Raw genomic sequence first — 27,832 nt, 5'->3', positions numbered from 1 at the left:
GACGGTCCGCAGGCTGCGGGGTGAGAGGCCGGGGCGGGGCGGGGCTTCTGGACACGGCGCGGCAGTTACTTCACGTCGTGGTCGTGGGAACGTGGGGTGCAAGACGGGTCCCCTGCATCGTGGTGGGTCCGGGGCCCTGGCAGCCTTTGCGCGGAGGTGCCCCGCCCTGGCGGCCGGGCCGCCGTGGGGCCAGCGTCCCCTCGGGCCGTCGAGACCGGGCGGGGGCGCAGGGCCCGGCCCGGGAGTGTGGCCCGGACCCCGGCCGCCGCCGCCCGCGCAGCCGGGCCCACGCCCCTCTCTCACGCGGGGCTCTCTCTTTCCCCTGTTCTGCAGGCTCGCTTCCGGCGCCATGGCTCAAAGGGCCTTCCCGAACCCCTATGCCGACTATAACAAGTCCCTGGCCGAAGGCTACTTTGATCCTGCTGGGAGGGTGAGTTTGGGGGACCCCTGCCTGCATCCCTTCCTCCAGCCCCCAGGGCTTGGAAGGGAGCTCAGTTTGGCCTGCAAGGGATGCGCATCCCTTTAAAAACAAACAACACACATAATTCGGTGATGACGACATAAAATACATCTTACATATATACAGTGCATGTTAAAACATACAATGTGAGCCCTAACATGTGGACTATCTATAAGGAATCGTTAATATTATTGAAGTAACCTCAGTCATTACTATTCTACATTCTAAAAATAGGCGGACATGCAGTGTGCCGTGTTACTTTGCATTTTTTTGGTCTTTTTTATTTGCTTTTTAAAGTGAGGTGAACATCCTGGCGGTATTCCGCATGCGCCCTGTTCATTGAAGGCGTGGCGGAGTGATGATGAAACTGGAATATGTGGTACAGACATCTTTCCACTGAAAGTGCTAGGACAAATTTGGGACAGGGGCCTGACATGCTTTGTACCATTTCCACTCTTTATAGGACATGCCCCACAGCTGAAAAATACTAGTAAATTAAATTGGTTTGCAGTTCACAAACTGCCGTGCAGAAGAGAACCTGGATATGGGTTACCAGAGGCCTGCGATTTCTCTTTTTAATGAAACAGTTGTTAAGAGAGGATGGAGTTCTCTTTAAGAATACCTAGTTGAGAAATCCTAAGAGTGAGTTAGATTGGATAAGTGCACACACTTTTTTAAAATTTTTACCAGTTTCTTTCTTCTAAACTCAGTCATATGAGAGCATTTCACATGTAGTATAATGGCCTTAGATTTGTCATATCTGTCAAGTTAACTTTATGTGGTTCTGTTGATTTGTTCCTTAAAGCACTCATCCGTATAGATAAACTTGGGCCAGTGATGCTGGGAGGAGGGAGGTCAGAGATGGACAGGAGGTATAGGATAGAAGGGTATCAAAGTGTATATGGAGCTAGAGTCTATCTGGTTTTATATATATATAATTGATTTCAGAGAGGAAGGAAGAGGGAGAGATAGAAACATCAATGATGAGAGAGAATCATTAATTGACTGCCTCCTGCACACCCCCCACTGGGGATCGAGCCTGCAACCTGGGCATGTGACCTTGACCAGAATCGAATCTGGGACCCTTCTGTCTGCAGGCCAACACTCTATCCACTGAGCCAAACCGGCTAGGGCAGTGGTCGGCAAACTGCGGCTTGCGAGCCACATGCGGCCCTTTGGCCCCTTGAGTGTGGCTCTTCCACAAAATACCACGTGCGGGCGCGCACGTACAGTGCGATTGAAACTTCGTGGCCCATGCGCAGAAGTGGGTTTTCGGCTTTCAAAAGAAATTTCAATTATTGTACTGTTGATATATGGGTCTGTTGACTAATGAGTTTGCCGACCACTGGTAGGGCAATCTGATTCTTTTAAGACCAAAATTGAGCTGCCCAAACAAAGCTGCTTATAATTATCTTGAGGTAGACGGCGTCCTTTTGGCCATTTGGACCTGCATTCTGCCTAGCTCTGCAGATCCAGAAACTGAAGTATTTGTCTTGTCTTGTTGGAGGGGGACATGCTGTTTCATGACAACTTGGCAAAGAGAACACTTGAGGAAATATCCTAATGACACAAGCCTTCAGGAACAAGCAACTCACTATTTAGGCTACTTATAAATTATGTGTTTTTTTCTCCCTTGTTTCTAAGGGAGAAAAATATATTAATAAATTTAAACTCAGGTCCAAAGATATCAATGTAATTTATTACATAACACATGGTTTTTGGACAAATCCCTAAAAGAAACTAGCCTACAAGTTCTAAAAGTGTTTAACATTGAACACCAAGGATGAGATGCTGGAGATCTGTTCTCCTTATTTTGTTAACATACATGTTAATAAGGAACTGCTCTGTCTTCTGGTATCTATCATAAAAATGGGGGAGGGGCTTTTAGAGACTCTTCAAATGTTGCTCGAGTTTGAATAATTTTGTGGTCTGCCCCAAGTAATCAATATTCTCAGGCAGGTCACCTTTATTAAGAGCAGTTATGTGCCAAATAGAAAGTAACTTCCCTTCCTGAGGCATTCTTGTTATTCTTGGTCCTTTAAAGTAAGGCCAAGCAAGATGATCAATTATCCATGATCAGAAGATGACATGTTCTCATGTGGACACACTCTTCTATCTAGTTGAGATTTATAGAGCTTTCATATTAATATTGAAGTCTATTTTATCTTACTAAATGTGTTTTCAAGACTTATTGAAATCTTAACCTCTTGGCAGAAATTGTTAAGTAATGGGATTATGTCCTTCACACAATGTGGTTTCTTCAGTGTGAAATAAGGAATCATCGAGGTGCTTCAGAATAAATAATCCAGAGGTGGTTGATAGTATGATTTGCCTTAACAGAGATGATCTTCAGAAGTAAAACTTAATATCTTATTATTAATAACTAGTGGCCCGGTGCACAAAATTCATGCACAGGTGGGTGTTCCTCAGCCCATCCTGCACCCTCTCCAATCTCGGACCCCACGGGGGATATCCGACTGCTGGTTTAGGCCACAGGGATAGGGCCTAAACCGGCAGTCGGACATCCCCCTTACAATCCGGGACCTTTGGCTCCTAACCGCTCACCTGCCTGCCTGCCTGATCACCCCTAACTGTTTCTGCCTGCCAGCCTGATCGCCCCCTAACCGCTCCCCTGCCGGCCTGATTGACACCTAACTGCTCCCTTGCCAGTCTGATCACCCCCAACTGCCCTCCACTGCTGGCCTGATCTCCCCCAAGGCTTTTATTAGTATGGATTCTATATAGCCTTCTTTTTTCACTATGTCCTTTTTAGAAAATGAGATTATGATGCCAACAGGTAGTATTTAGGTTTGTTTTTACAACTCTTACATGTTGAAATAAAATGTACCTTGTAATGTTCCCTAACATTGTTTGGAAATTTGACTGCTTTGTGAAATACAAGTCTGGGAATCAGAGTCCTAAAATTATTGAGGGACCCATTAAAGTGACCTTTTAAGATACTTCATGACTCAGTGTATACAGAACTTTTGAAATACTTTTCCGTTGCCTTTAGGACAAATGACATAATGATTGTGTGGGTCTCACAGTTTGCCCAGCATCTGTGGGTATTCATATGGATGTCACTAACCCCAAAGCCCCAGCCTTCGTGAGCTTCAATCCACCTGCAAATTATTACTTATTATAGACCGTGAACTGTTAAAATATGTTTATTTTTATAAATGGATTTTTATAAATGTTTCTCCTCATTTTTAGAATACAAAACCAATTTCTTTAGGGATTTAACATTGGTGCAGCTTAAATACTAAAAATCCAATGGCTTGAAAACAGCAAACATCTTCTGATTTGTGGTTAATTTAATAAAATGATGTTTATTATAATAAAAGTATTAGTTTCACTAATAGACAATCTCTAGTAGATAGAAATTACTGTGAGCCAGTTTATCTTTGGTCTATTTCAGCATTTAATTAAAACTTTTATGTAAAACACTGAAGTTTCAACAAGAATACAGTTCACTCTTGAGCAGTGCAGGGGGTTAGTGACACAACCTCCCAGGCAGTCAGAAATGGGAGTGTAACTACAGTCGGCCCTCTGCATACTCGATTCCCAACCTCGGAGTTGCCCCTTGAACAACACAAGTCTGAGCTGCACAGTAAAGTGAAAAAAACCCATGTAAAGATGGACCTGCACAGTTCAAACCTGTGTGTTCAAGGGTCAACTATATTTCCTGCCTTGAGTAGTACTTACAAGTTTTGTTTCTTTGTTGTTGTTGTTTAAAAATAAAATGTAGTAAGTTCTAACTGTGACTTTAAGCAAACCAATATATAAGGAAACCAGAGGCTCAGTGGTATAAATAAGGGTTAAGTCGCTACAGTATATTTCTGGTCACAAAAACATCACCAAACTTCTAAATAAAGACCCAAACCACTTCTAATATTAAACACTGAAGTAATTGTGAGCTATATATACATTAATAAAAAGTCTGACAATTCTTCTCCAACCCACTTAACCAGGTTCAAGGTCGGGGATCGGGGGAGCCTATCCTAGCAGCTCAGGGTGCAGAGCAGGAACCCACCCTGGACAGGATGCCCTTCCATCCCAGGCTGCAGCGCACACACACAGACACACACAGACACACACACATACACATACACACACACACATACACATACACACACACACACACACACACACACACACACACACACACACACACGGGGACAATGTATATGCCACTTCCTTCACATGCACATCTTTGAGATGTGGGAGGAAACAGGAGTTTCCAGAGAAAACTCAGACTGTGGACCTGGCAGGAATTGATTTATTTTCCTTATCAATGTTCTAATGAAATAACATTGCATGATGACCTGCTGTAATTGTCCAGTTCTCCCAGGCAGAGAAATGTGGCCTAAGTGGAAATAAAGTACCGTCCTATTTTTGATAGCTATAGTCCAAGAAGTCAAGTGGCCCATTCATTTTTGTTTTCCTCTTCACATCTACAGCTGACTCCTGAGTTCTCACAGCGCTTGAACAATAAGATTCGAGAGCTTCTGCAGCAAATGGAGAGAGGCCTGAAGTCAGCAGACCATCGGGATGGCACTGCTTACACTGGCTGGACAGGTATGAAGTGCTGACTGTGAGCTGGTGTACGCATTGCAAGAGGGAGCCAAAGCATTACCTTTCTAGAGCAGTCAGACTCAGTGCCCCTAAATGCTTCCTGCATCTGCATATGAATGACTGCTGTGCTCTCAGCCTGGCCTTGGTATCCTGTGGAGTCTTCACAGTGCTCTGAACTTAGGAAAGGGTATGCATATTCATGGAATTCAGGCCTGCCACAAAAGTAGATGGCTGCTGAACTTGTGAAGAGAAAAATTGATGTTCAGCATTACATAGTTAATTTGGAGATGCAATTTCAGTGGGGAGAGTCCCACAATACAGTGTGTGAAGTGGAGGTAAGGAGAATTTATCTACAGGAAGTAAAACACGTTCAGAAGCGCTTTCATAAAAATCGCCATGTAACAGGGAGCCATACAGAACATAGGGTAAAGCATAGATTCCATGGACTAATCCTTCCATATCGTCTTTGCTGCTTGGTTTGCATTCATGGATTTACCCATCCTTGAGAGGTTGGAGAAAATTTGGGAAGGAATGGCACATAGGTGACAAAGAGGTAAGAGAGAGAAACCAAAGCAGGAAAGTTGAAGAACTGCAAGTAGTCTACTAATGTGAAGAAACAGACTGTTTTATAATCTTGAAGAAAGCACAGTTCCATGACTCACCATTTCCCAGTTATTCATATACCATATATATATAATCTTTCAGGGACATTGAAGGTCATCTAATCTAATAATAGACAAATATTCAAATTGACCGCACCTTTGCCACACCCACCAGCCAAGCCACACCCACCAACCAATCAGGACGAATATGCAAATTATCCAAACAAAGATGGTGGCTAATTTGCATATCACGACAGCGTAGAAAGAAGCCAAGAGCTGCAGAAGGGAGCAAAGCTGCAGAGAAGCAAGCAAGCTGGGGGGAGGAGAAGGGAGGAGCGGAGGCGGGGCCGGGGGAGAAGGGAGGAACGGAGGTGGGGCCAGGGGAGAAGGGAGGAGCAGAGGCGGGGCCGGGGGAGAAGGGAGGAGCGGAGGCGGGGCCGGGGGAGAAGGAAGTTGAGCAGGCGGGGCCGGGGGAGAAGGGAGGAGCGGAGGTGGGGCCGGGGGAGAAGGGAGGAGCGGAGGTGGGGCCAGGGGAGAAGGGAGGAGCAGAGGCGGGGCCGGGGGAGAAGGGAGGAGCGGAGGCGGGGCCGGGGGAGAAGGAAGTTGAGCAGGCGGGGCCGGAGGAGAAGGGAGGAGCGGAGGCGGGGCCGGGGGAGAAGGGAGGAGCGGAGGCGGGGCCGGGGGAGAAGGGAGGAGCGGAGGTGGGGCCAGGGGAGAAGGGAGGAGCGGAGGCGGGGCCGGGGGAGAAGGGAGGAGCTGAGGCGGGGCCAGGGAAGAAGGAAGGAGAGCAGGCTGGCGGAGAAGTTAGAAAAGCAGGGGGGCTGGCGGAGATCGCGGGGCGGGGGACAAGGGAGGAGAGCAGGCAGGGTGGGGTAGAGTGCAGCAGGAAACCCTATTGCAGGATTTTTCCTGCAACGGAAACGCTAGTCCTATATAATAAAAGGCTAATATGCAAAATGACCTAACAGTGGAACGACCAGTTGCTATGATGCGCATTGACCACCAAGGGTCAGACGCTCGACGTAAGAGCTGCTCCCTGGTGGTCAGTGCGCTCCCATAAGGGGAGCACTGCTTAGCCAGGAGCTGGGCTCACGGCAGTAGGACATCCCCCAAGGGCTCCCGGACTGTGAGAGGCCGCAGGCCGGGCTGAGGGACCTCCCCCCTCCGAATGCACGAATTTCGTGCACCGGGCCTCTAGTATCTTATAAAATAAGAGGAATTCATGGACCCTCCTCCATCTTACAGTTTTGTTTTATGATTTTTATGACTTTTGTGGATTTTAGAAGCTTAACACAAGAAATGTTAAGATGAGAATAAAATGAAAGTATTGCTTCAAAATGGAAGTTATAACAGTTGTCATTTATTCAGTATCTTTTGTGTTGTAGGTATGCTGTAATTGGTAGTTAATCTCATTAATAAACACTACTATGCATTTTAAATTATGAGGATTTACAAAACAGGACAAGTACAATGCAGTGATTGAGCATTAACAAATGATTACTGTATATTAATATTCAAAAACAAGAATTTACTAGGATTGACATTTGAATGACAGAAGCCAGAGAGTGTGTACATGTATGCCAATAACTAACGTTACAGGCCAGGCACCATCTAAGTGCTTTGCATTAATTAACTAACTTAAGTCTCAGAAGAACTCCACGGCATGGATACTATTCATAGCCCCATTTCACAGATGAGAAAAGTGAAGCAGAGCAAGACTGAATATCTGTTCATGGTTACAAAGCTAGTAAGTGACCAAGTTAGCTCCTGCTCTTTACCAAGAGAGTATATAGAGAGAATGAAAATGAATGTGTGTGTGTGTGTGTGTGTGTGTGTGTGTTTACTCGACTTTTACATTTGAGTTTACAGCACTTTATAAGTGAAGATCTGCATATAAGCTCTCATATGAAGTAATTTAAGCAATCACAACACAATGATACTCATGTGTACACACTTTTTAGAAGTGGCTAATGATTAGTTGGTTTTAAGTGTTATAGAAAAACATAAGCCCTGATAAAACATTAAAGGAATTTGGAAATGGCTTGTTAGACAGGCAAGAGTATTTACTATTTAAAGTCTGTAGGAGAAAGTTATTAGGGGTCGGACATAAAGTAAACCCTGGAAGAATTATGGGCATTTGCAGCTGGAAAAATGAGATCTCCATTGTGGTTCTATAGACCGTGTTTTCCTTCCTAATCCTGAATTAACATATTAGCATGGTTTCAGGATAGAAAATTAACTGGGCCAAAACAGGAGCTTTTCCTCGTAATTGCTTGTATTTGAAAAGGCTAACTGAGGAGCTTATGTGAAATATCACCCAAGTCTGAAATCAAACTTGCAATAAACAGCTTTAGTTCTTATCACCAAAAGCCTCCTTTATAAAATGAGTACAATGAAGTGTAATGCATTATGATATTGATATATGACATATGCCAGCAATAAACATTTTGTTCATTTTTAGCCTTACACCTTTTCTGGTAGATTATCAGGAGTTCTTTATAGTACATGCTCCTAGTTTGGAAGCAAGGGAAGCATTTAAATTCTCTAGGTGTCTCATCAAGAACTATTCTATGGTATGTCTGTGCACATAACAACAGACAATGCAGAAAACTAGCAGGCCAGGAGGCCCCTGAAGGTCACGCCTGATGGCCAGCTATGGAGTGGTCCTAGGTGGTGTCCAGGGATCTGTGGGGAATCACTACAGAGCATAACACCCACTGCATGAGGCTGCTGTGGGTTTTGTTCCAGCTCAATTGTAGGTTCTGAGGGGCGAAGGCTTTAAAGTTCCTTATAAAATGGAAAGCACAAAACACTGGTGAGGAATTGTTATTATAAAGGATTAAATGAGTAGATGAAGTATTCTTGTGTTAGAAATAAACATTTAGTATAAAAGATTTCTTTCCTTTCAGGTAACTTGGTAAAAAGGTTAAGTAAACCCAAGGGATGGCTGATCTCACTAGTGTCTTTAAGAGAGAATGAGGGAAAGTGCTAGCCTTCATTTAATTTCATTTTTCTCTCTCTTAACTGTGATGATTCCTAAGGGAAATGATAATCAACTCACACTTGGAGGGGGGAAAATGCACAAGGGCTCTAGAGGCTTTAGTTCTAAAAGACATGACCGAATCTTCTGTAACCAACTCACAGTGCTAATGAGGCTAAGATCGGCATATAGTTCCTCTTTTCAAGTATTAGATAGCATTTTAAATAAGAGGATATGCAGCATAATCCCAGGAGTAATATTAACTTGCGCTCTAAATGTAAGTCATTAAAGTATTTCAAGATGCTGTTCCTCTGATCTGCCAAATGTACAGCCTTTGAGCTACAGCTTTAGCATGTGGTCTTCGTTTCTGCCGATAGCAGACTTATTTGAAAGGAATCGCTCTGGCCAGGTGTCTTTTCTGTGCAATTTGATCTCCTTATTAAGTAGCTCTTCATCAGAGCCAGCATTTCAGTGTGTAAGCTGAGCCCTGAACAAGTGTCCTTCACCTTCATGAGAAGCCCCTATGTCTCCCAGCAGGAGCTGGTAGGACAAGAAGAAGGGATCCAGGGTGTGGATTTACACTGGTTTCTTAGAGCCCTTCACAGTGACCTCTAGTTAGATAAGTGCACCAAGAGTGTCGCCTGCTTTCTTTCTGCCTGCACTTAATATGGTGTTGATGTTATCTTAAATTGCTGAGACACAAGGCTGAAACAACTGTAAGGGTAGGATACCACCAGTGTGCTTGGGTGAGGCACAGAGAGCAGGATGAGTGTTTGTAGATTGACTAGAAGAAATGGCAGGAAGGAAAGAATGAAGACATATCTAAGCAATTAGATTTTTATAGACCAAAGAGACTGGGGCTGTGTCTTGTCATTTTCATTCCAGTTACTTCAGCACTTAACACAATGGGCTAGACCTATAGTTGGTGCTTAATAAATATATGTTGAATGGATGGGTGAATGGATGGATGGATAGCTGGATAGATGGAGAGTGCTCTGCCATTACGATTCTTGCTACCACTTATGCAAACTAAAAACAGTACCTTAAAACTAGGTGGAATGGGGAAAGGATGGGAATTCAATGCAGTTCTTATATTGGTTAATCACATCTCTTTCCCTACAACCTTAGCACACGCATCAGAGCAACACTCTAACCAGCTAACCTACCCAGCCAGGGCCCTGAGCTCCTGCTCTTCAGAGCACTGCGCTGAAGGATTTATCAGTCACGGCAGTCTGAATAAAAGACTAGGAGCGCTTCCTAATTTGACAGTTATGAAGCAGTACACTGCAGGGCACTGAGAGGAGGAGGAAAATATGGCTTCTTTTTTTAATTTTTTAAATTGATTTTAGAGAGAAAGGAATGGGGGGAGAGAGAGAGAAACATCTATCAGCTGCATCCTGCATGCCCCCTGACCAGGATTCAAACTGGCGAGTTCTAGGTGCATGGGACTACATTTAACCAATTGAGCCACACCGGCCAGGGCTTTTTATTTTTTTAACCTCTCTTCTTATTGGACAGTGAACTCTGCAAATAGGTTCAGGAGAAAAGAAGACACATCTTCAGAGTGCTCGCTTACCCTCTTTAATTTCTCGTCCACTCCTGTCTTTGGAGCAACATTAAGTTAAGGCTGTGGACTCCCAACTAGTTTCCTCCCAGATTGCCTGTATTAAAAGTACTGCAGTATTTGAACAGCTAGCAGTGTCCACATACAGAGCACTATGCACAGTAACTGCAGCGACTGGGTATGACAACTATAATTTTGTTGAAGAAATGGAAATGCATACTCTCAAACACACACAAAATTGAGAAACAGTTATAAAATAACACATTATAAAGTACTAACCTGAAATAGAAGGACAGATGATCATATTGTATGGGGTTAACCAGAGGAAATTTCACTTGTATTTTCATAAATCTGAAAATAAATAAAAACATAGAAATTAATGAACATTTAAAGTTTCGGCTAGTGAACCATTCATTTGAAACTTATAAAAACCCATCACCCCTCCCCTCCTTTAGGGAGTTAGTGTCTTCATGTCACTCAAACTATTGTGACCCATTATTGGGTGTTAGCTGAGCACCTCTAGTAACTCCAGCAGTGTGTGTAGCCTGAACATGATTTCTCCTACCAGGTCCATGAAGAGGGTCTTTAAAAGCCCCTGGCCTATAAGGAAATACCTTACGGAGCTTAAGTACCATGGCAAAGATCTGTACATCAGTGTGGACTGATTGTGGATAAATGAATAACATCTATTCATTTAATCTCTGAATAATCTCTGAAATGTCAATTACAGAGAAGTATTTACATCTGTGGAGTTTGTTGTTTTTTTTTTATCATCTCTATATATGTTTGAGAGTACCAGGTCTTGATTGGTCAAGATGAATGGAACTAATGATCCCTCAGAAATTCAAAGGCTTAGTATTAATTACTTCTCAACAGCTGGCTGTATTTATAGTCCTACTGGGGTAAATAGCTGAGTAAGGAAATTGCAGATTTAGAAGTGTCCCTAAGCAGTTTACCCTCCCTTCCCAGAGTAGTAGCTACAGAAGGAAACAAAAGAGAAAAATCTAGGTCATTTCCATACTGAAATCCAGAGTGGTTTTCTATTAGCGCAAAATTTTATTAGGTCTTCACTGTATATATTGTTTTCTTTCAAGTTGTCAACATTTCCAAGAGAAGAGGTTTCTAGAAGGAACTGTGAGGCAGTGCCAGGCTTCCTGAACTTCTCATGCAGAATAACATCTCCCCTCTGTTCAGTGCAGTGCTGTGCTTAGACCTTCCTATGGGGATGGAAAGGTTGCTTTGCTGTACACAGGGCAGCCACTAGCCACAGGGCTTTTGAGCATTTGAAATGTGGTTAGTGTGACTGAAACAAAGAATTTTAAATATTGTTTACTTTTAATTAAGTTTCTGTAAAGGTGAGCATGTTGGACACCACAGTTCTGAGCAACCAAATGGGCTCCAGGAGCCTAAGATCAAAATAATAAATGTCTGGGTTTCTTCTGGCCTCTCAAGGCCACAAAGGAGGTGAGAAGCATAGTTTTTCTTTTTGTTTTTCAATCAAACACAATTCCCACTGCATTGGATTAATGAGTCTTGTACTCCAGCTGCTCCTGAAATGCATCAGGGAATCGTTGACCACTTGGGTTAACACATTTCCCACACATTTGGAGGACATTTGTCCAACCTCTCATTCCTGAACTCTAAACTCATATATCCAGCTGCCTGCTTGACCTCTCTACTTGGATATCTCCCTTTCAGGCATTCCCCACCAGGTTCCATTGATTTTCCCTTCCAGACAGACTATGTGATTTACCTTCTGCCTCACTCTCCAGCTTCAAAAAGAGCTCTATTCTTTAGCATAAGGCTTACCAGCATGTGGGGATACACCTGAAGTAACAGTGGCTTTAACACAACAGAATTTCTTTCTTTTGTATATAGGCAATCCAGGACAGCTTCACAGTCCTTCAGGATTTAAGCTTCTTTGCTATTGGTGCTTTACCATCCTCATCACAGAGCTGCTACTTCATGGTCTAACATGGCTGCTTTAGCTACACCATACAAGTGTATTCCAGCCAGGAGGAAAGAAATGGCAAGTCCCCTCCATTCAAGAACATTTTCTGAAATTACCCCCATTACTCCCACTATGTCTCATTAGGTCAGAACTTAGTCACATGGCCATACCCAGCTGCAAAGAAGACTGTTATAGGCAGCCCTGTGCCTAGCTAAAGTCCAGGGCATTATTGTTGAAGGAAAAGGGAGGTACATTTTGGGGGGTCACTTAGCAGTCTCTATCATAGTCTCATCTTTCAAAATGGATTGTGAGTCAAAATGTTTGATAAAGAAATGACATGATAGTACATAAGCATATTATTATTAGAAATATGGAAGCAGATACTAGAGGAAATGACTAATATTATTGAAAGTGATTGCCTCTAGGAGACAGGAATAGAGTGGGGCATGAGACTGCATATGTATATTAAGCGAGGCAGTACTATTTAATTTCTTCCATAAAGAACATACTGTATTTTGATAAATTATATTAGAAAAGAGTCCTTTAAAGCCTAGGCTGATTCCAGAACTGTGAGTATATAGAAGGACTGGATGAGTTTTTCCTACATGAATATTGTCAGTGGTTGGAAAATTGTAAGAATCAGATTTAAGACATTTGGCCACCAGTAGTTCCTCCATTATTTTCTGTTTGTTTCAATTTTTTAAATGTATTGATTGATTTGAGAGAGAGAAACATCAATTTGTTGTTCCACTTATTTATCCACTCATTGGTTGCTTCTTGTATGTGCCCTGACCAGGATCAAACCCACAAAGTTGGCCTATCAAGATGATGCTCTAACCAACTCAGCTACACGACCAGGATTAAATTAGGGTATAAAATATTGATGAAGCATTGTCTTTGACTTAGGCATTTTATCTAATTTTTCTGACCTAGACTGAATATAATAAGCTTGTTCCATACATTTTTCTATTTGGCCACAGCACCCCCTCACTTGAATCCCTTTTCATCCTTAGGTGTTTTGTGACAAGGAAGGTAGACACCGTAAATTGCAACCTGGATGAGATTGCTTAATAAGCGGACACTGATGCCCAGAATGAGAAGGAGAGAAATAGAACCTGAAATCCCAGAGGTTGGCTCTGTTGATCAGAAAGAAAAAAACAAAATATTTTATTTAAATGAAATATTGTGAGACTTGAGAAGTGATTACCCTCTTTTCATGAGAAATACATCAAACCTTACAATTGCAAAACTTCATGGGCTTTGTTTGTTAAATACTTAGGCCAAGAGGAATTGTTGATAATGAGAGAAAGGTCTGCAAAGGAAAGCAATCATTGGGCTTGTATTTAATCACTTTTTATTTTCTCAGATCTCAGTCATGTCATTATCTGGCTTTGGTGCTTACATAACTTAATTAAGGGAGTTCAGGCAGCGATGGGAATAGGAGGGCAAAATGAAAGGGTAACAATTTAAACAGATTGCCTGCAGATGCCTGGTGTGGATGAGATGAAGCCCATTAAGAACCTAATTCTAGAAGAAGCTCTTGACATTGATCATTTGTGAAAAGGAGATTTCTTTTCTTACCCACATATGGGGTTTTGCACACTTACATCTATAAACCTTAAGCATTGGTACATCTGATCATCTCAGCTTGTGGAATTACTAATGCCAAGCCACTTTGAAAGAGCAGACAATGTTATTAACTTTGGCAGGAAATGAAAATTTGGTCTTAATATACATGTGAAATTGAATTGTCTGTAGCACAAAGCTTTGGAGATTACCCATGCAAAATGAGAAAACTACCTAAATTTAAAATTGTCCTCAGTACAGTGAAAAGTAATTTTGCAGACTGCATTTTTACTGCATTGAAAATTTGTGAAGAGATTGGCTCTATTAATTTAGATTTAAACAGAGGCTCTCTATCTTTTAAAAATGGTAAATGAGATGGAAAATGTACTTTAAGGAGAACAATGAGTTTCTAGAAATGCTGAAGGCACGCTCCCTGTGCCACATCTTTGAATCTGCCCTGAGACCAGGAGTCTTCAGAGGGCGGCCCTCTGCTGTGACAGGTATTTGGAATAGGGACATACAGACAACAGCTCAATTACATACAGGGCTTCAAGACCAGGATAGGAAGCCAATTAAGGTCCAAAGCTAAAGACATTGGCAGCTTTTACAATATAGTTCCTGGGTTCTCAACTGAGAGAAAAAAATACAGAGGAATTTAATTCATTTCTCAAATAACTTAGTTTTCTTATAATCCCTGCCTGGAATGATACTTGGGTAGGGAATTTGATTACTCTACCACCTTCTCATGAAAAAAAAAAAAAATCTTATATGTATAAGAGAAATTGAATTTTCATCCCCTAGTCTTTGAATTTCTTTAGCTCACATGAACAAACATTTCTTGTTTATTATTAAGTAAATTATTATTTGTTAAATAAATAAGTGACTGATTATTTGGAACCATAGTTTTGATAACCTATCATTTAACCATCAAGAATACATTAATATAATAGCTAGTTTGCAACAAAGATTAATAATAAACTTAGATTTAGAGTTCTTAGAGAGTCTTAGAGTTCCTATTATTTAGAGTTATGATAATGAGGAAACTTAGAACAATTAAGTGTTTGCCTGTGTCTGGTTCTTAGAGCTGCTTGATAATAAAGCTGAGTCTAGAACTAAGGCCGTCAGAACAACCGGGTAGTTTACATATTTATTACAGCTTGTCAAAATCAACACTGCTGAGTAGGCAGCACACCAAAGTAATTCAGCCACCTGCCCTTTTCTCACTTTTACATTATTTTCCATTTGCTTTTCAGGTATTGCTGTGCTTTACTTACATCTCTATGATGTGTTCGGGGACCCTGCCTACCTCCAGATGGCACATGGCTATGTAAAGCAAAGTCTCAACTGTTTGTCCAAGCGTTCCATCACCTTCCTTTGTGGGGATGCAGGCCCGCTGGCTGTGGCCGCTGTGGTGTATCACAAGATGAGCAATGAGAAGCAGGCAGATGATTGCATCACCCGGTAATCGTGGTTCTTTTAACGGATTTTTATCTACCTGTTGTTATGCATTAATTCTACGTGTTATAAAAGAACATTTTAGTGAATTTACTTTCCTCTCAGCAACAAATCTTAGTACTGTCATTTGATCAATTCTTACATTTTTCTTATGTTATAGTTAAGGAACAATCATTATCCCTATTTTATTACAGAATATAATAACACTGACACATTCCAGGTCAAACATCAGTTTCAGTAACAATAATGATCAAAAGCCTACTTATATGATTACTAACCCAAGGTACTATCCAAGATCAACACTTTTAAAAAATGCAGTTCACTACCTGTAGTGGGTTGAGAAAGGCCTCCTAAGGATATACAGACTGATGCAAAACTGCCTTTTTTAAGGACAAATGATATGTAAATCCAGCCTTTTATTTTTAATATAAGTCAGGGCAGTCCACTGAAGGTTGTGAATTATGAAGAATTACCAAACTTTTGTACTAATAAATTACAATTATTGCCTTACTAGAGTTTAATGAACACTTTCAGAATTCTGCTAAGAAATCTGACTGCCATGCAACTCTGCATGCATGGTAGGTTCCCACTGAGCATGCTGACATACAGACATTTCCAGCGAAGTGTTTTATTGTTTTGTTTAGTTGTTTAATAGACTTTACTTTTTAGAGTAGTTTTCAATTCACAGCAAAATTGAGAGAAAGGTATATAAATTCCCCATATGCCGCCTGTCCCCATTATCAACATCCCCATCAGAGTGGTGCACAGCCTTCCCCATTATCAACATCCCCCATCAGAGTGGTGGACTTGCTATCGATGAACCCACACTGACACATCATAATCACTGAAGTCCACAGTTTACATTATAGTTCACTCTTGGTGTTGTATATTCTATGGGTTGGACAAATGTATAATGACATGTTTCCATCATTATAGTATCAATCATAGTAGTTTCACTGCTCTAAAAATTCTCTGTGCTCTGCCTATTCATTCCTCTTCCCTCCTCTCTAACTCCTGGCAACTTTGATAATAAATTCTTATCAAGACTCTGACACATTTATTCTGTTTACTATTAAAGTCCTACCTTTAATAATGATCAGACACAACTAATGAATTTTAATGATGTGAATTTAAAACCAGAAAAGAATGGAATACTTACTTTATTACCCTAAACTGTAAAGTATTGTTTTAAGGAGATACTCTGAGCAATACTTTATTTTAAAAGATTCATAAGGTATTTGCTACCTACTTTGAACTTCCGAAATGCAAAAAAGTTTGGCTGCAAAATAATTGGAATGCTAATTATATATTGCCACCTAGTGGTGATGCAGGTCATAATGATGGAAAATAAAACTGTTTTCTAATATAGTGGTTCAAACATATTTTATTTGGGTGTAAACATCATTGGAGTTAATGCAATAACTGTTCTGAATAACTTCCATAGTGCAGTGATAGGTTAAAAAATTCATGGTAATTTCTCTTTTTGAATAGATTTTTAATCTCCTTTGCAAAGTAAATCAAAAGTGCTTTATTATATCCAAACTCTATACAATTAGATACAATTACATAAAAACTTGATGATAAATTCTTATCAAGACTCTGACACATTTATTCTGTTTACTACAACAGGTGAATTCATATCTAGTAAACAAATTTTATTTTCTTAAGATCTCAATGTTACTAAGCTGCCAGTTAAGACATTTAAAAAAAGAATTTTTATTAAATGTTTTTAAATTCTTTAAATATTAGGAGTGTGTGTGTATGATGATACTGAAGTAGAAAACAAAATGGCCCATAATTCTACCTTCCAGATGACCATGTTGACATTGGGAAAAAACAAAGTCAAGGTATTACAAGAAAATCAAAAGCAATCTCTTGCCACTGTGTCTCTGTATCTAAGATAACCACTATTCATTCCACTGTGAGTTTAATGCCTGTATTTATAGAAGAAAAAAAGTGCATGAGCCATCATTTGCATATTTGAACAGTTTGATTGAAATACATCCATTTGTTGAGATATAATATGGAAACATTTAACTTTGCCAAAAACTGTAAGCAGCCATACTTTTCAAACCCCTTTCTTGCTGAGGAATAAGTTCACTTAAGGACCCTTTCATAACTTTTTCTCAGTCTGTTTCATAACTATTGTCCCCTTTTAGTCACTAGAATCATCTCATTCTGGTTATTAAAACATGTCTTCTTCACTTTAAATTGTGTGCTCCCCTTGTCAGACCACAGGCCTATGGAAGTAGTGGAAGGCATTGAGAGGGGACAGACAACGATTTTTTCCTTCACTTGTACATTTCATTTTACAGAAATAGAAGTTGACTTAGTTCTTTCTCTAGGCAAAATTCCCTAATAGCTAGTAGTTCTTAGCCTCTCTGACCCCAGCCGCTAGTCTCAGGGCATGCCTCCAATCGGCCCTACTCCTGTATTATTTCCTTTGAGTATCTTGTTTGACAGTTCCATTGTGAACTGAAGAAAAGAAATTCAGTTACGGGTTAATCTTTGAATCCTGACTATAACTGGTGCTCTGGCCCACCCCACTAATATTAATGTAAAATAACATACATATTATATTAATTATAACTATATGTTAAAAGTTTTTAAAATATAAATATATAATACATATTATATATGTGTGTTTTTTAAAGGTACCATTTTTGGTATGTACCACTACCTAATTCCTTTCAAATTATCTCAAGCATGTACTTTTCTTCCCAGGCTAATTCACCTAAATAAGGTTGACCCCCATGCTCCAAATGAAATGCTCTATGGACGAATGGGCTACATCTATGCTCTTCTCTTTGTGAATAGGAACTTTGGAGTAGAAAAGATTCCGCAACGCCATATTCAGCAGGTACCATGTTTTTGTGCTTTTTGGAGTCTTTTTAGGATTCCACTTACCGTCTACCTAAACTATTGACTTTATTTCTCCAGTTAAGACCTCCCAAGTAGCTGGAAGGTGTATCTTGACCTCTGGAGGCCGGGCATGATAAAAAAAAAAAAAACACACAAAAAACCAACAGCTACATGTTGAGTTCTGTTGGAAACGCTGGGGAGAGTGACTCAGTAAGAAGTCCAGCCACGTGAGAGTTTAGGGGCCCTTTCCAAGAAGATGAGGGAGGTTTCACCTTCCAGGTGCAGGTGCCTCCTTTGGTGCCGGAGGAGTCATGCATTCCTTTGACAAGTGAATCCTTGTAAGCTGTAGTGAAAAGAGTTCAAGATCTTCCATACCCTCCCCTATCCGACAGAATATAGTCACACCCGCTCTCTGAGTGATGAATTAACTGCCCTTCCATGGCCTAAGTTGGTGTCTAATTCGCCATGTTCCCCAGGATCTAATCTATTCAAACAGGTTCTGACCTCCACCAGCAGGGTTTTTACTTTAATTCTCTCATTATTTTGTTTGCTTTTTTCTCTGTAGGTTTGTGAAACAGTCTTAACATCTGGAGAAAACCTAGCTAGAAAGAGAAACTTCACAGCAAAGACTCCACTGATGTATGAGTGGTACCAAGAATATTATGTGGGGGCTGCTCATGGCCTGGCAGGGATTTACTACTTCCTGATGCAGGTACGAGGGGATGGTGGTGACACTTTAACATCTGCTTCCTGACTTGACTGTCAAGGTCAGAAGACAGGTGCTCCAGCTCCATTTTTCATTCTGTCGACTCCTGTATCACCCTCCTTGTAATTACCTGGCCTAAACCAACTAGAGTAATATTTGCCAAGATGCATTTCAAGTGAGTAAATATAAAAGGCACTGTGCCTTGAGACGATGTTTGATTTGTGTGATGACCATACTTGCCTAGGTCCACTTGTCTAGACTAAAGTGTTTTGACTGATACTTCTTCTTATTTCACATTGTAAGGCACAACCCATTGAAACAAATTCCAGGAGTAAGGCCAAAATCAGTAGAAAACAAATGAGCATGTGTTGCTTAAGGCTCACTTAGAAAGCAAGGCCTTTCCAATGGATTTTGTATAACCTACCTGAGAAATAGCTGAGTAGGCTATGCTCAACCGTTCTTTAGATTAAATACTGTTGTGGGACATCAGCCAAAGTCAAATAGACTAAGGACAAATAGAATTTACTGCAGCCAGCATAATCGGAGGGGGGAGGTCAGAAGGGGACTTCTCATGGGAGCATCATTTCTGGGGCTTACTTAGCTTTCTTTAAGGATAAATTGGCACTTGTGAATAAGAATTTATGGCAATAGAAAATTGATTTTTAATGGTAGCAAAGGTGTCCCCCTCACCTTCCCAAAGTACAGTGTGGCATAAAGAGAAGTGTTTCATTAATATGTTCAACATGAATGCTTAGACATACATACTACTAACTGGTTGAGTAGCTGGCTATAATAATGCAAAATCAATGTCAGACCTGCCTTCTCCCCATAACTAAACAATGACAATGATGCTGGAAAACTCAAGGTTATTGCTTTTAAATGCAAAGTCACACTTTGAGGGTTAGTGGCAATAAGAGACCAACTTATTGTATTTATTCTACACTTCTCAATTAAGAATTTTATAATTAGGGATTTCGACAGTTTAGACTTAAATTCCTTTATTTTCTGATAAATCCCCTCGTTAGTGTTCTATTTCCAAAAATAAATATAACTCTTAAAAGTTTTCAGGAAAGGAGAGTGAGTTCATGTCTTCTGAAGTTTCGAGGTGAGTTGAGTTACATGTGTCAGTGACTAAACAGTCACATGACCTTTCATTGACATAGATCATCAGGAGCATCTTACCCTCTACCTTCTTTGCTCTGTAGTAAGAAATCTGGAAACCCAGCTACTGAGTTTTCCATTGGCAGATTGTTATCTATTTTAAATTATTTCATTTTTAGTCCTATAAAAGTTCATTCCAGGAGGTGCCTATGTATCAGCATAAAGCAATATATGTTTGGGGCCTTTTGGATAATTCCTGAAAATTTGAGGAGAATCCACTCATTCTACGCTAGCATTTTAAATTGAACTTGAATAATATTCTTTGGATCAAGTGAATCTACATGTCCCTAAGGAGCTCAGTGCACGTTCAGTGTCTTGAAAGCCTTATCATCTGTGTGGCCTAATTCCCCGCCACCACAGCCTCCCACCTGTGCTTCACGCTACTGCCCCCCTTATCCCCACAAATTCACCCCCTGCCTGGCAAAGACAACACTTTGAATTTGTCATTTAAAGAAGTGAGCAGTGCTTTGAATCAAAAAGAGAAACTAAAAATTCTATCAAAAATGGAGGCTCATATGCTCTGTTTCAGTGTGTCCTATAAATCTGGTACATTGTTGTATCAAAATCATCCTGCGTAAGTATCAGTCCCAAATGCTCTGCAGAAAGGCTTGGTCTAGAGCAGTGGTTCTCAACCTTTCTAATGCCGCGACCCTTTAATACAGTTCCTCATGTTGTGGTGACCCCCAACCATAAAATTATTTTCGTTGCTACTTCATAACTGTAATTGTGCTACTGTTAATGAATCGTAATGTGAATATCTGTGTTTTCCGATGGTCTTAGGCGACCCTGCTAGCGGTTCTCAACCTGTGGGTCGTGACCCACAGGTTGATAACCGCTGCTGTAGAGCCTAAGACCATCGGAAAACACAGATATTTACATTACGATTCATAACAGTAGCAAAATTACAGTTATGAAGTAGCAACGAAAATAATTTTATGGTTGGGGGTCACCACAACATGAGGAACTGTATTAAAGGGTCGCGGCATTAGAAAGGTTGAGAACCACTGGTCTAGAGTCACACAGCAGTTTGGAATCTAGATTCCAGGTCTCCTAACTTGCTTGTACCCTTTTCCATTGGAAACATCTAAATGTAATAATGAAAGTTTTTCTTTGTTTGTGGATCTCTTTCTGGGTTTTAATGTATGCTGAAGGAGTTAAAACTTTTCTTAACACTCACTCTCTCAAGCATTGACTTAGGAAAGTTATTTACATGTATGTAGATAACAAAAATTGAAAAATAATATGGACATAAGGCCAAAGAGTTAACTGATAGCCTAGTTTAATTTGTTCCAGTAGATGAAATAATTGGATGGAATCCAAAATTTCTTAATGACTTCCAATTCCTTCTGGTCATGTTTTCTTTATGGTTTAAAACTCATTCCTGGGGCTCAGGAAGATCTGTTTGCTTCAGCAGAACTAATAATTCCCTTTCTCACTCTTAGCCCAGCCTTCAAGTGAGCCATGCAATGCTGCACAGCTTGGTCAAGCCTAGTGTAAACTATGTCTGCCAGCTGAAGTTCCCTTCCGGCAATTACCCTCCTTGTGTGGGCGACTCTCGGGATCTGCTGGTCCACTGGTGCCACGGTGCCCCTGGGGTCATCTACATGCTCATCCAGGCCTATAAGGTACTGTGAACTTTCTCCTTCTAGAAGTAAATTGGAAAATATAACATAAAATTCTAAAATTTAAAATTAATTTTATGCATAATCCTTAAAGGAGCAATAGATAAATCACTTGTCAGACTCACTGTTTGCTAAATGGATTATAACTCATTCTCACAGTGTCTGTCTGCACCAGAGCAGACATTATTTCACAGCGCAGGAGACTGCTTCCCTGACAACTAGAGTAGCCAAGATTATAGCCTCAGTTGCAGAGCCATGATGAGTCCCCAGGAACTCGATGAAAAAAATAGAACGAATCCGCCTCACACATTGCTGGTGGGAATGGAAAATGGTGCAGCTGCTGGAGAAAACAGTTGGGCAGTTCCTCAAAAAATTAAGCTTAGACTTAACATATGATCCAGCAATTCCACTTGTAGGTATTTAAAATCAAGGAGTCAAACACACTGGTATGCCAGTGTTCCACAGCAGCATTATTCACAACAGCCAAAAGGTGGAAATAATTCCAAGTGCCCATCAGCAGATGAATGGATAGACAAAATGTGGTATCTGCCTACAGTGGAATAGTATTCAGCCATGCAGTAGAGTGAACTTCTGATCTAAACTATAGCATGCATCCGTGAACATTGAAAACATTATAAATTACAAATCTACACACAGGCATCTTATAATCTAAGTCAGCTTTTAGTATATCAAATTTTACTTTTAGAAACTTGGAAAATCTTTTAAAACTGCCTTTATGTTTAAGATCACTTAGTTTGAAATGAGATACTTAAAATGTCTAATGAGAATATTCCTCAAGTCTTCGATTAAGATATAGGAGTCCACAAAAGATTGTAAAGGTGTATCTTTATTTTTCTGACAAAGTGCAGTGTTTTATAGCCAAATCAGTTTTTGTAATCAACTTTATATACACAGTTTCTCCTTCAGTATGTAAAGACACTTCCTTTTAGTCAAGGGCATCATTGTTACCAAAGAAGGTAGCATGTGTTCTTTGGGAAGTGACTAATGATAACAGCAAATTTCAAGTAAAATAATGCTATTTCACCAATAACACACACACACATACACACACACTTACAACTTAGACCATGCAAACAAGGTCATGCCCGGTTATTTTATTTTTTAAAAAGCTAGCAGTTTTTTAATTTGTCCCCACTGATGTACTATATCTCTGTACCTCTAAATCCTTTATCGTTTCTTGCCAAGCCACTTCCCTCCCTCCTTCCTCCATCTCCCCTTCTTTCCTATCAAGGAGGAATATCAATAGAATTTTCTTTCCTATCCTTTAAAATAAAACGATGTCCCTGACTCCGCAGGTATTCAAAGAGGAACAGTATCTCAACGATGCCTATCAGTGTGCTGATGTGATCTGGCAGCATGGGTTGCTGAAGAAGGGGTATGGGCTGTGCCATGGCACTGCAGGGAATGCCTATGCCTTCCTGGCACTGTACAACCTCACGCAGGACGCCAAGTACCTGTACAGGGCCTGTAAGGTAGGAGCCAGAGCCCCAAAAGGAAAGCACCTCTCCCAGAGGCTGTAGGAAGGTTTCTAGTTCATCTGATTTATTCCATTCATTTGTTAAACCATATCTGTGGGGCACACACCTATTTAAGAAAAACCTTCAAAACCATTCAGTGGAATTATCTTTCTTTTAAACGGACATAATTCTATTCAACAGCATTTCTGAGAGAAAAAGAAAGAAGAAGGGTGGTTTCATTCCTTCGTTTCTTCTGTGTTAACCTTGGAGATGTATGGCTCAGATAGCTCATTAAGTTCCCTTCATGTTTCATACTCTTCCAGGCCATGCATTTCTCTGCATTAACTCCTTTTCTCGGACTGGAAGATAGTTTTTTACTTTTTAGAATAATTCTTATGGACAATGTCTATCAGCTTGTGGGGGTCTCTGGAAGAAATCACAGCAGTAATCTAACTTGGTCTCATTTTCAGTTTGCTGAATGGTGCTTAGATTATGGAGATCATGGATGCAGAACACCGGATACCCCCTTCTCCCTCTTTGAAGGTATTCTTCCCACATGACTCACTTGCCTTATAATGTCAGCGTCCACTGCTCTGCTTGCTAGTTAATGTATTTAAATCGGAGTTTTATCAACAAGTAAATTTCATAATCATCTCTTAAACTCCTTCCTTATTTCCTAGTACAACAGCTCAGTATTAAAAATCAGTGAGCAGGTAGACTAGCACAGACCTCATACTAATAGTCATAATGGTGACTACCATTATGGAGCCAGGCACGAGCTAGGCATTATGCAGATGCCGTCATAAATATCAGCGAAAGCATACAGACATTGTCCTCACGTCACAGATGTGAAGACAGGTAGGCGACCCTCATTGCTCACATAGCAAATGGCAGGGCTGTGCCTTGAGCTTGTCTGGCTCCACTCCCCCTCCTGTCTTCCACTGGATGAAGCGGCTGAACACCTCACTGGTGGTCTCCTCTAATACTGAACTGCAAGGAATGTAAATATAGACAGATGCCTACCTCATTTAAATCATTGCCATTAATATCGTAATGTTGTTGCTGCAAAATGAAGCCACTCTCTAAAATGGAGTCATTTGGTATATTAACTTTTCCTCTTTCTCTCCCTTCAGGAATGGCTGGAACAATCTATTTCCTGGCTGACCTCCTAGTGCCCTCGAAAGCCCGGTTTCCTGCATTTGAGCTATAAAAGGACAGCCTGCCCTGCAACTCATGCATGACCCTTTCTGTATATCAGACCTGAGCTAAATGCTGTCATTGCTTTTCAATGAAACAGTCAAACTGTATACTTGGTTTAGTAGATTTTTTTTTCAGAATTTGTCTTTAGTTCACTTGCTTTTTATATCGTTTATTTTTATTTTGAAATATCCAAGGAAGTCCTTTAACTTTAACTTCACTTTCTTCCAAAAAAGAAGCTGGGTGATATGTACAATATTTTGAGGGCATATATGTATATATATTTTATAACTTGGAGGAAGTCTTGCTCTTATTTAAGCTTATGAATATAATTGTCTGTTACTGTACTAAAAATGGTTAAAAGAAACTGAATGTAGATAACAGAAAAATATATGATTATTGTTGGACATTGCCCTCTACCTCTGCTCTTTAGTGTTTTTTCTCCAACAGGACAGTTTTATGACTTTGCTTTTCTCTGTGTGGCTGATTATGAAAGGGAACAAAAATATAACTCTGTGCTTCCAGGACAAAAATTGCAGGAGTTGAAAACTGCTCTCACAACCTAAATGCCATTTTTTAAATTCACAATGCTTATTTAAACTAGAGATCAGCATACTTTGACATTTGCCCCTTTTTGTTAGGAAAGCTTCCAGGCTCTAGTCGTGAAAATTCTGCTTTGAAGGTTAGTTCTAGATAAGCTAACAAGAGTTGTTAAGTGTTATTTTTCTATAATAAGCTAGAGCAGTTTGTAACTATTTAAAATTGTTTGTTCTCTAGAATTAGTATAAGATCAGGAAACCAGTGTTCAGGCTGTGAATATGTCGTAGCTGAGGACTTGAGTCCATCCTGTCCCATTGGCCTTCTAAACTTTGGCTTGTGTTTCACTTACTTGGCAGTGACTTTGCTCTCGTGCTGGCTGTTTGATGGGAGCCACGTTCCCCCTCCTAGCAATCTGTCTGGACGTAGGTCTTTTCACTAAGTAGTAAAACATCATAATTCTATTTAAAAGGAGGGAGGGGTGCTGTATGTATAGCCATTAGTTTGAAAAAACAAAACACTAAGCTTTTGATATAAATCCAGTGATCATGCTTAGAACAAATGGATCCTGCCTTTTTGCATATGTTAAGCTTTACATTCATCAATTTCTGAGCCCTCAGATTAGGGGATTTATATAGTAGATGCAGAATCCCTGGTGCTTCATGTCTGTACAAATGTTTTGACTCATCAGCTTCTACTCCTCCTTCCATTGCTGCCTTTCTCAAACTTGTCTTATTTGCTCTATGTTTTGACTAATTTTAGAACATTTTGCAGCTTTAAAAAAACAGGGTCTAAAAATTTTAAATGTGCCTATCTCACAGCTTTCTCAGTCATAAAAACATGCTATTTCTTATTGGAAGTTTGAGCCAAAACCCCACTGAGTGTGTATTGATTCCTGCAGTCCCCTATTGTTTTCCATGAAGCACCAAAATAGCTAATATTATTGGAAATTGTCTAAGCCTTTAAACAGGGGTGGGGAATCTTTTTTCTGCCAAGGGCCATTGGATATTTATAACATCATTCGCAGGCCATACAGAATTATCAACTTAAAAATTAGCCTACTATATTTGGTCAAACATTTAATTAACTCACCCCTAATGCCTTGGCAGGGCCAGACCAAATGATATTGCAGGCCATATATGGGCTGGACATTCCCCATCCCTGCTTTAAAGGCTACTGACAACAGGATCTAAAAAACAGCCCACTACTCAAGTCCTAGGATTCACTTGTCCTCTGTGACTTGTGCTATTCGGGGACAACCTTGTGCCTCTTGGGTTTCTCAAGTGCTGCTGAGAGCCATGTGCAAGCTCTGCCTTCCCAGGAACGTTTCAGCAGTGGTGTCAGCATCCACAGGAAAGCTAATTTGCCTTGGCGGGGTGTCTAGCTGGAAGGAACAAAACCCACTTGGTTTAGTTAACTATCTTACTCTACTGTGCCTGTACTTTTAGCAATTATAGTTACTAACTAAAGGAATAAGAACAAAACACAATTTCTCTTAGCAGAGACTTGATCACAGTGCTTCTCCAAACATCTTAGTCAATTTAAATTGATCAATTTAACCCCAGGAAGACTTCAAGGCAGGGAAAAGGATATTTTGAATAAGATTCTTATTAATATTTGAATTACAATCTGGCTACTATCATCCATTATCAAATTCATCTATATAAACACAATTCAGTACCCTTTTTTTTCTTTTTAGGACTTACAAAACTGGCAGGACTTTATATTTGTGTCGTTGTTGTTTTTAATTTTTATGCATAAGAGCTGAGAAAGTTTGATAGGATTTTAACTTAGGCAAAAGCTGTAAACTAAGACCATGGTAGAAACTGAAAGAAACTTTTTCACTAGCTCTCTTAGTTTTAAAAGGGAGATGCATCATTTCAGTTGTATTTCTGTTGTATCATTTTTCCCTCATATATTTTTCTTTTTGGTGAAAAATTTAAAAAAAACCTTCCCAAAACTTGCCTCCCGGAAAACTCAGTAGTGTGCCTCGTCTCCATGAAAAGACGAGGTGGTGAAACCTGGAGAACTTGCCGCAGTGTTCATTTGTCCTGCCTATGTTTGTTCCTGTAGTGATGAAAATTGCAGTAGTTAACTTTTCATCATGGAAAAAATGCTAACATTATCATAACTATCTTCATCAATCCCACTGGGCTTTGGTCTCCTCCAGGTTGTCTGTCTCTAATCCTTAGAGTCATTTGGCTCCCTTTTCATCTCTGATGTCAGTTCCAATTATTTGGCATCAAAAGCCTTCATGGTAGGTAGAGCGTTGGGTAAAAATGGATCGAAGGCTCTTTTCTCTCCTTGTTACTGCTTTCTTATGTGACTGAATGGACGGAGATCCTTTGCTCCCATGTCCTCAGGCTAATTTGTGTCTAGTCTTGTGATGCCCTGCTTTCTACTAGCTGACTTTTAAATACAACATGTGAGAAGTAGACATTTGCTCATCTATCCTTTGGCTACTAGAACTCTTCTGTAGTCCTTTGTTACTCATACTGAATTAATTCCACTTCTGCTTCCCCTAAATAGGTCAAAGCACCCCTTTCTATATTGCTAAGCTGTAGAACTGTTTCTCCCCTATAGGTATAAAACTAAGTGTTTGGGATATTCAGGGAACCCACCCCAATGTTACATTGCCATTTATTGGGAAGGGCTGGGATCATATGTATTTCTATGTTCTGTAAAGGACTTGACTTACTGGTTCTCAATAAAATTTTATTAGGACTATATATTGTCTTGAACTTTTTGTTTGATTTGGTTTCTACATAAGAATATTGTCCTTCAGTAGTAAATGATGACTTTTTCTCTATACTCTCACCCCCTACAGTTTCTTTCTGACTTTTTCTTCATTGTTGGGTGAAACAAGATTTGCAGTTCTTTCTGAAAATAGAAATGTAATAGAGGAAAATATTTTTAAATCTGATCATTATAGAATTAGGAGGAAGGAATCAACTAGCTTCAAGCAGGGCAGTGCATTATACATATGAGAATCCACCCTGTGGCTAATAACTAAAGGCATAATTCTAGAAATTGATTTCCCTGATGACAGCTCTAAAAGAAACTTGGAATCGAGAAGATGACATGAGGCATAATTATAAACTGTCTGTGCAGAGGTT

The 27,832-nt window shown here is 40.2% G+C and overlaps 1 protein-coding gene across 2 annotated transcripts; it reads left to right on the top strand.

The window, feature by feature from the left end:
- On the top strand, window positions 1-27,435 carry LANCL1 (LanC like glutathione S-transferase 1). 2 transcript variants are annotated; one of them, XM_079783178.1, is made up of 10 exons: window positions 1-20; window positions 334-430; window positions 4,921-5,038; window positions 14,952-15,159; window positions 17,878-18,013; window positions 18,581-18,727; window positions 21,325-21,507; window positions 22,821-22,997; window positions 23,453-23,525; window positions 24,116-27,435. In XM_079783178.1, the coding sequence occupies exons 2-10, from the start codon at window positions 350-352 to the stop codon at window positions 24,190-24,192; spliced, it is 1,200 nt and encodes a 399-aa protein (XP_079639304.1). In that variant the 5' UTR covers window positions 1-20; window positions 334-349; the 3' UTR covers window positions 24,193-27,435. The 2 variants fall into 2 exon arrangements, with proteins under 2 accessions (XP_079639304.1, XP_079639303.1); XM_079783177.1 differs by lacking the exon at window positions 1-20 and adding an exon at window positions 33-122.
- The last annotated feature ends 397 nt before the right edge of the window (window positions 27,436-27,832 follow it).

The sequence above is a fragment of the Cnephaeus nilssonii genome, assembly GCF_951640355.1.
Source record: "Cnephaeus nilssonii genome assembly, chromosome: 10".
Classification (NCBI taxonomy): Eukaryota; Metazoa; Chordata; class Mammalia; order Chiroptera; family Vespertilionidae; genus Cnephaeus; species Cnephaeus nilssonii.
The sequence above is the reverse complement of the archived record's forward strand: the minus strand, read 5'-3'. Positions and strand labels throughout refer to the sequence as shown.

What these genes read in the sequence shown, in the direction of transcription:
- LANCL1 (XM_079783178.1), top strand. Translation starts at nt 350, where the DNA reads ATGGCTCAAAGGGCCTTCCCGAACCCCTATGCCGACTATAACAAGTCC. An exon ending in TGCTTACACTGGCTGGACAG is followed by an intron (nt 5,039 to 14,951) that starts GTATGAAGTGCT and finishes TTTGCTTTTCAG; the next exon opens with GTATTGCTGTGCTTTACTTA. An exon ending in GCAGATGATTGCATCACCCG is followed by an intron (nt 15,160 to 17,877) that starts GTAATCGTGGTT and finishes TTTTCTTCCCAG; the next exon opens with GCTAATTCACCTAAATAAGG.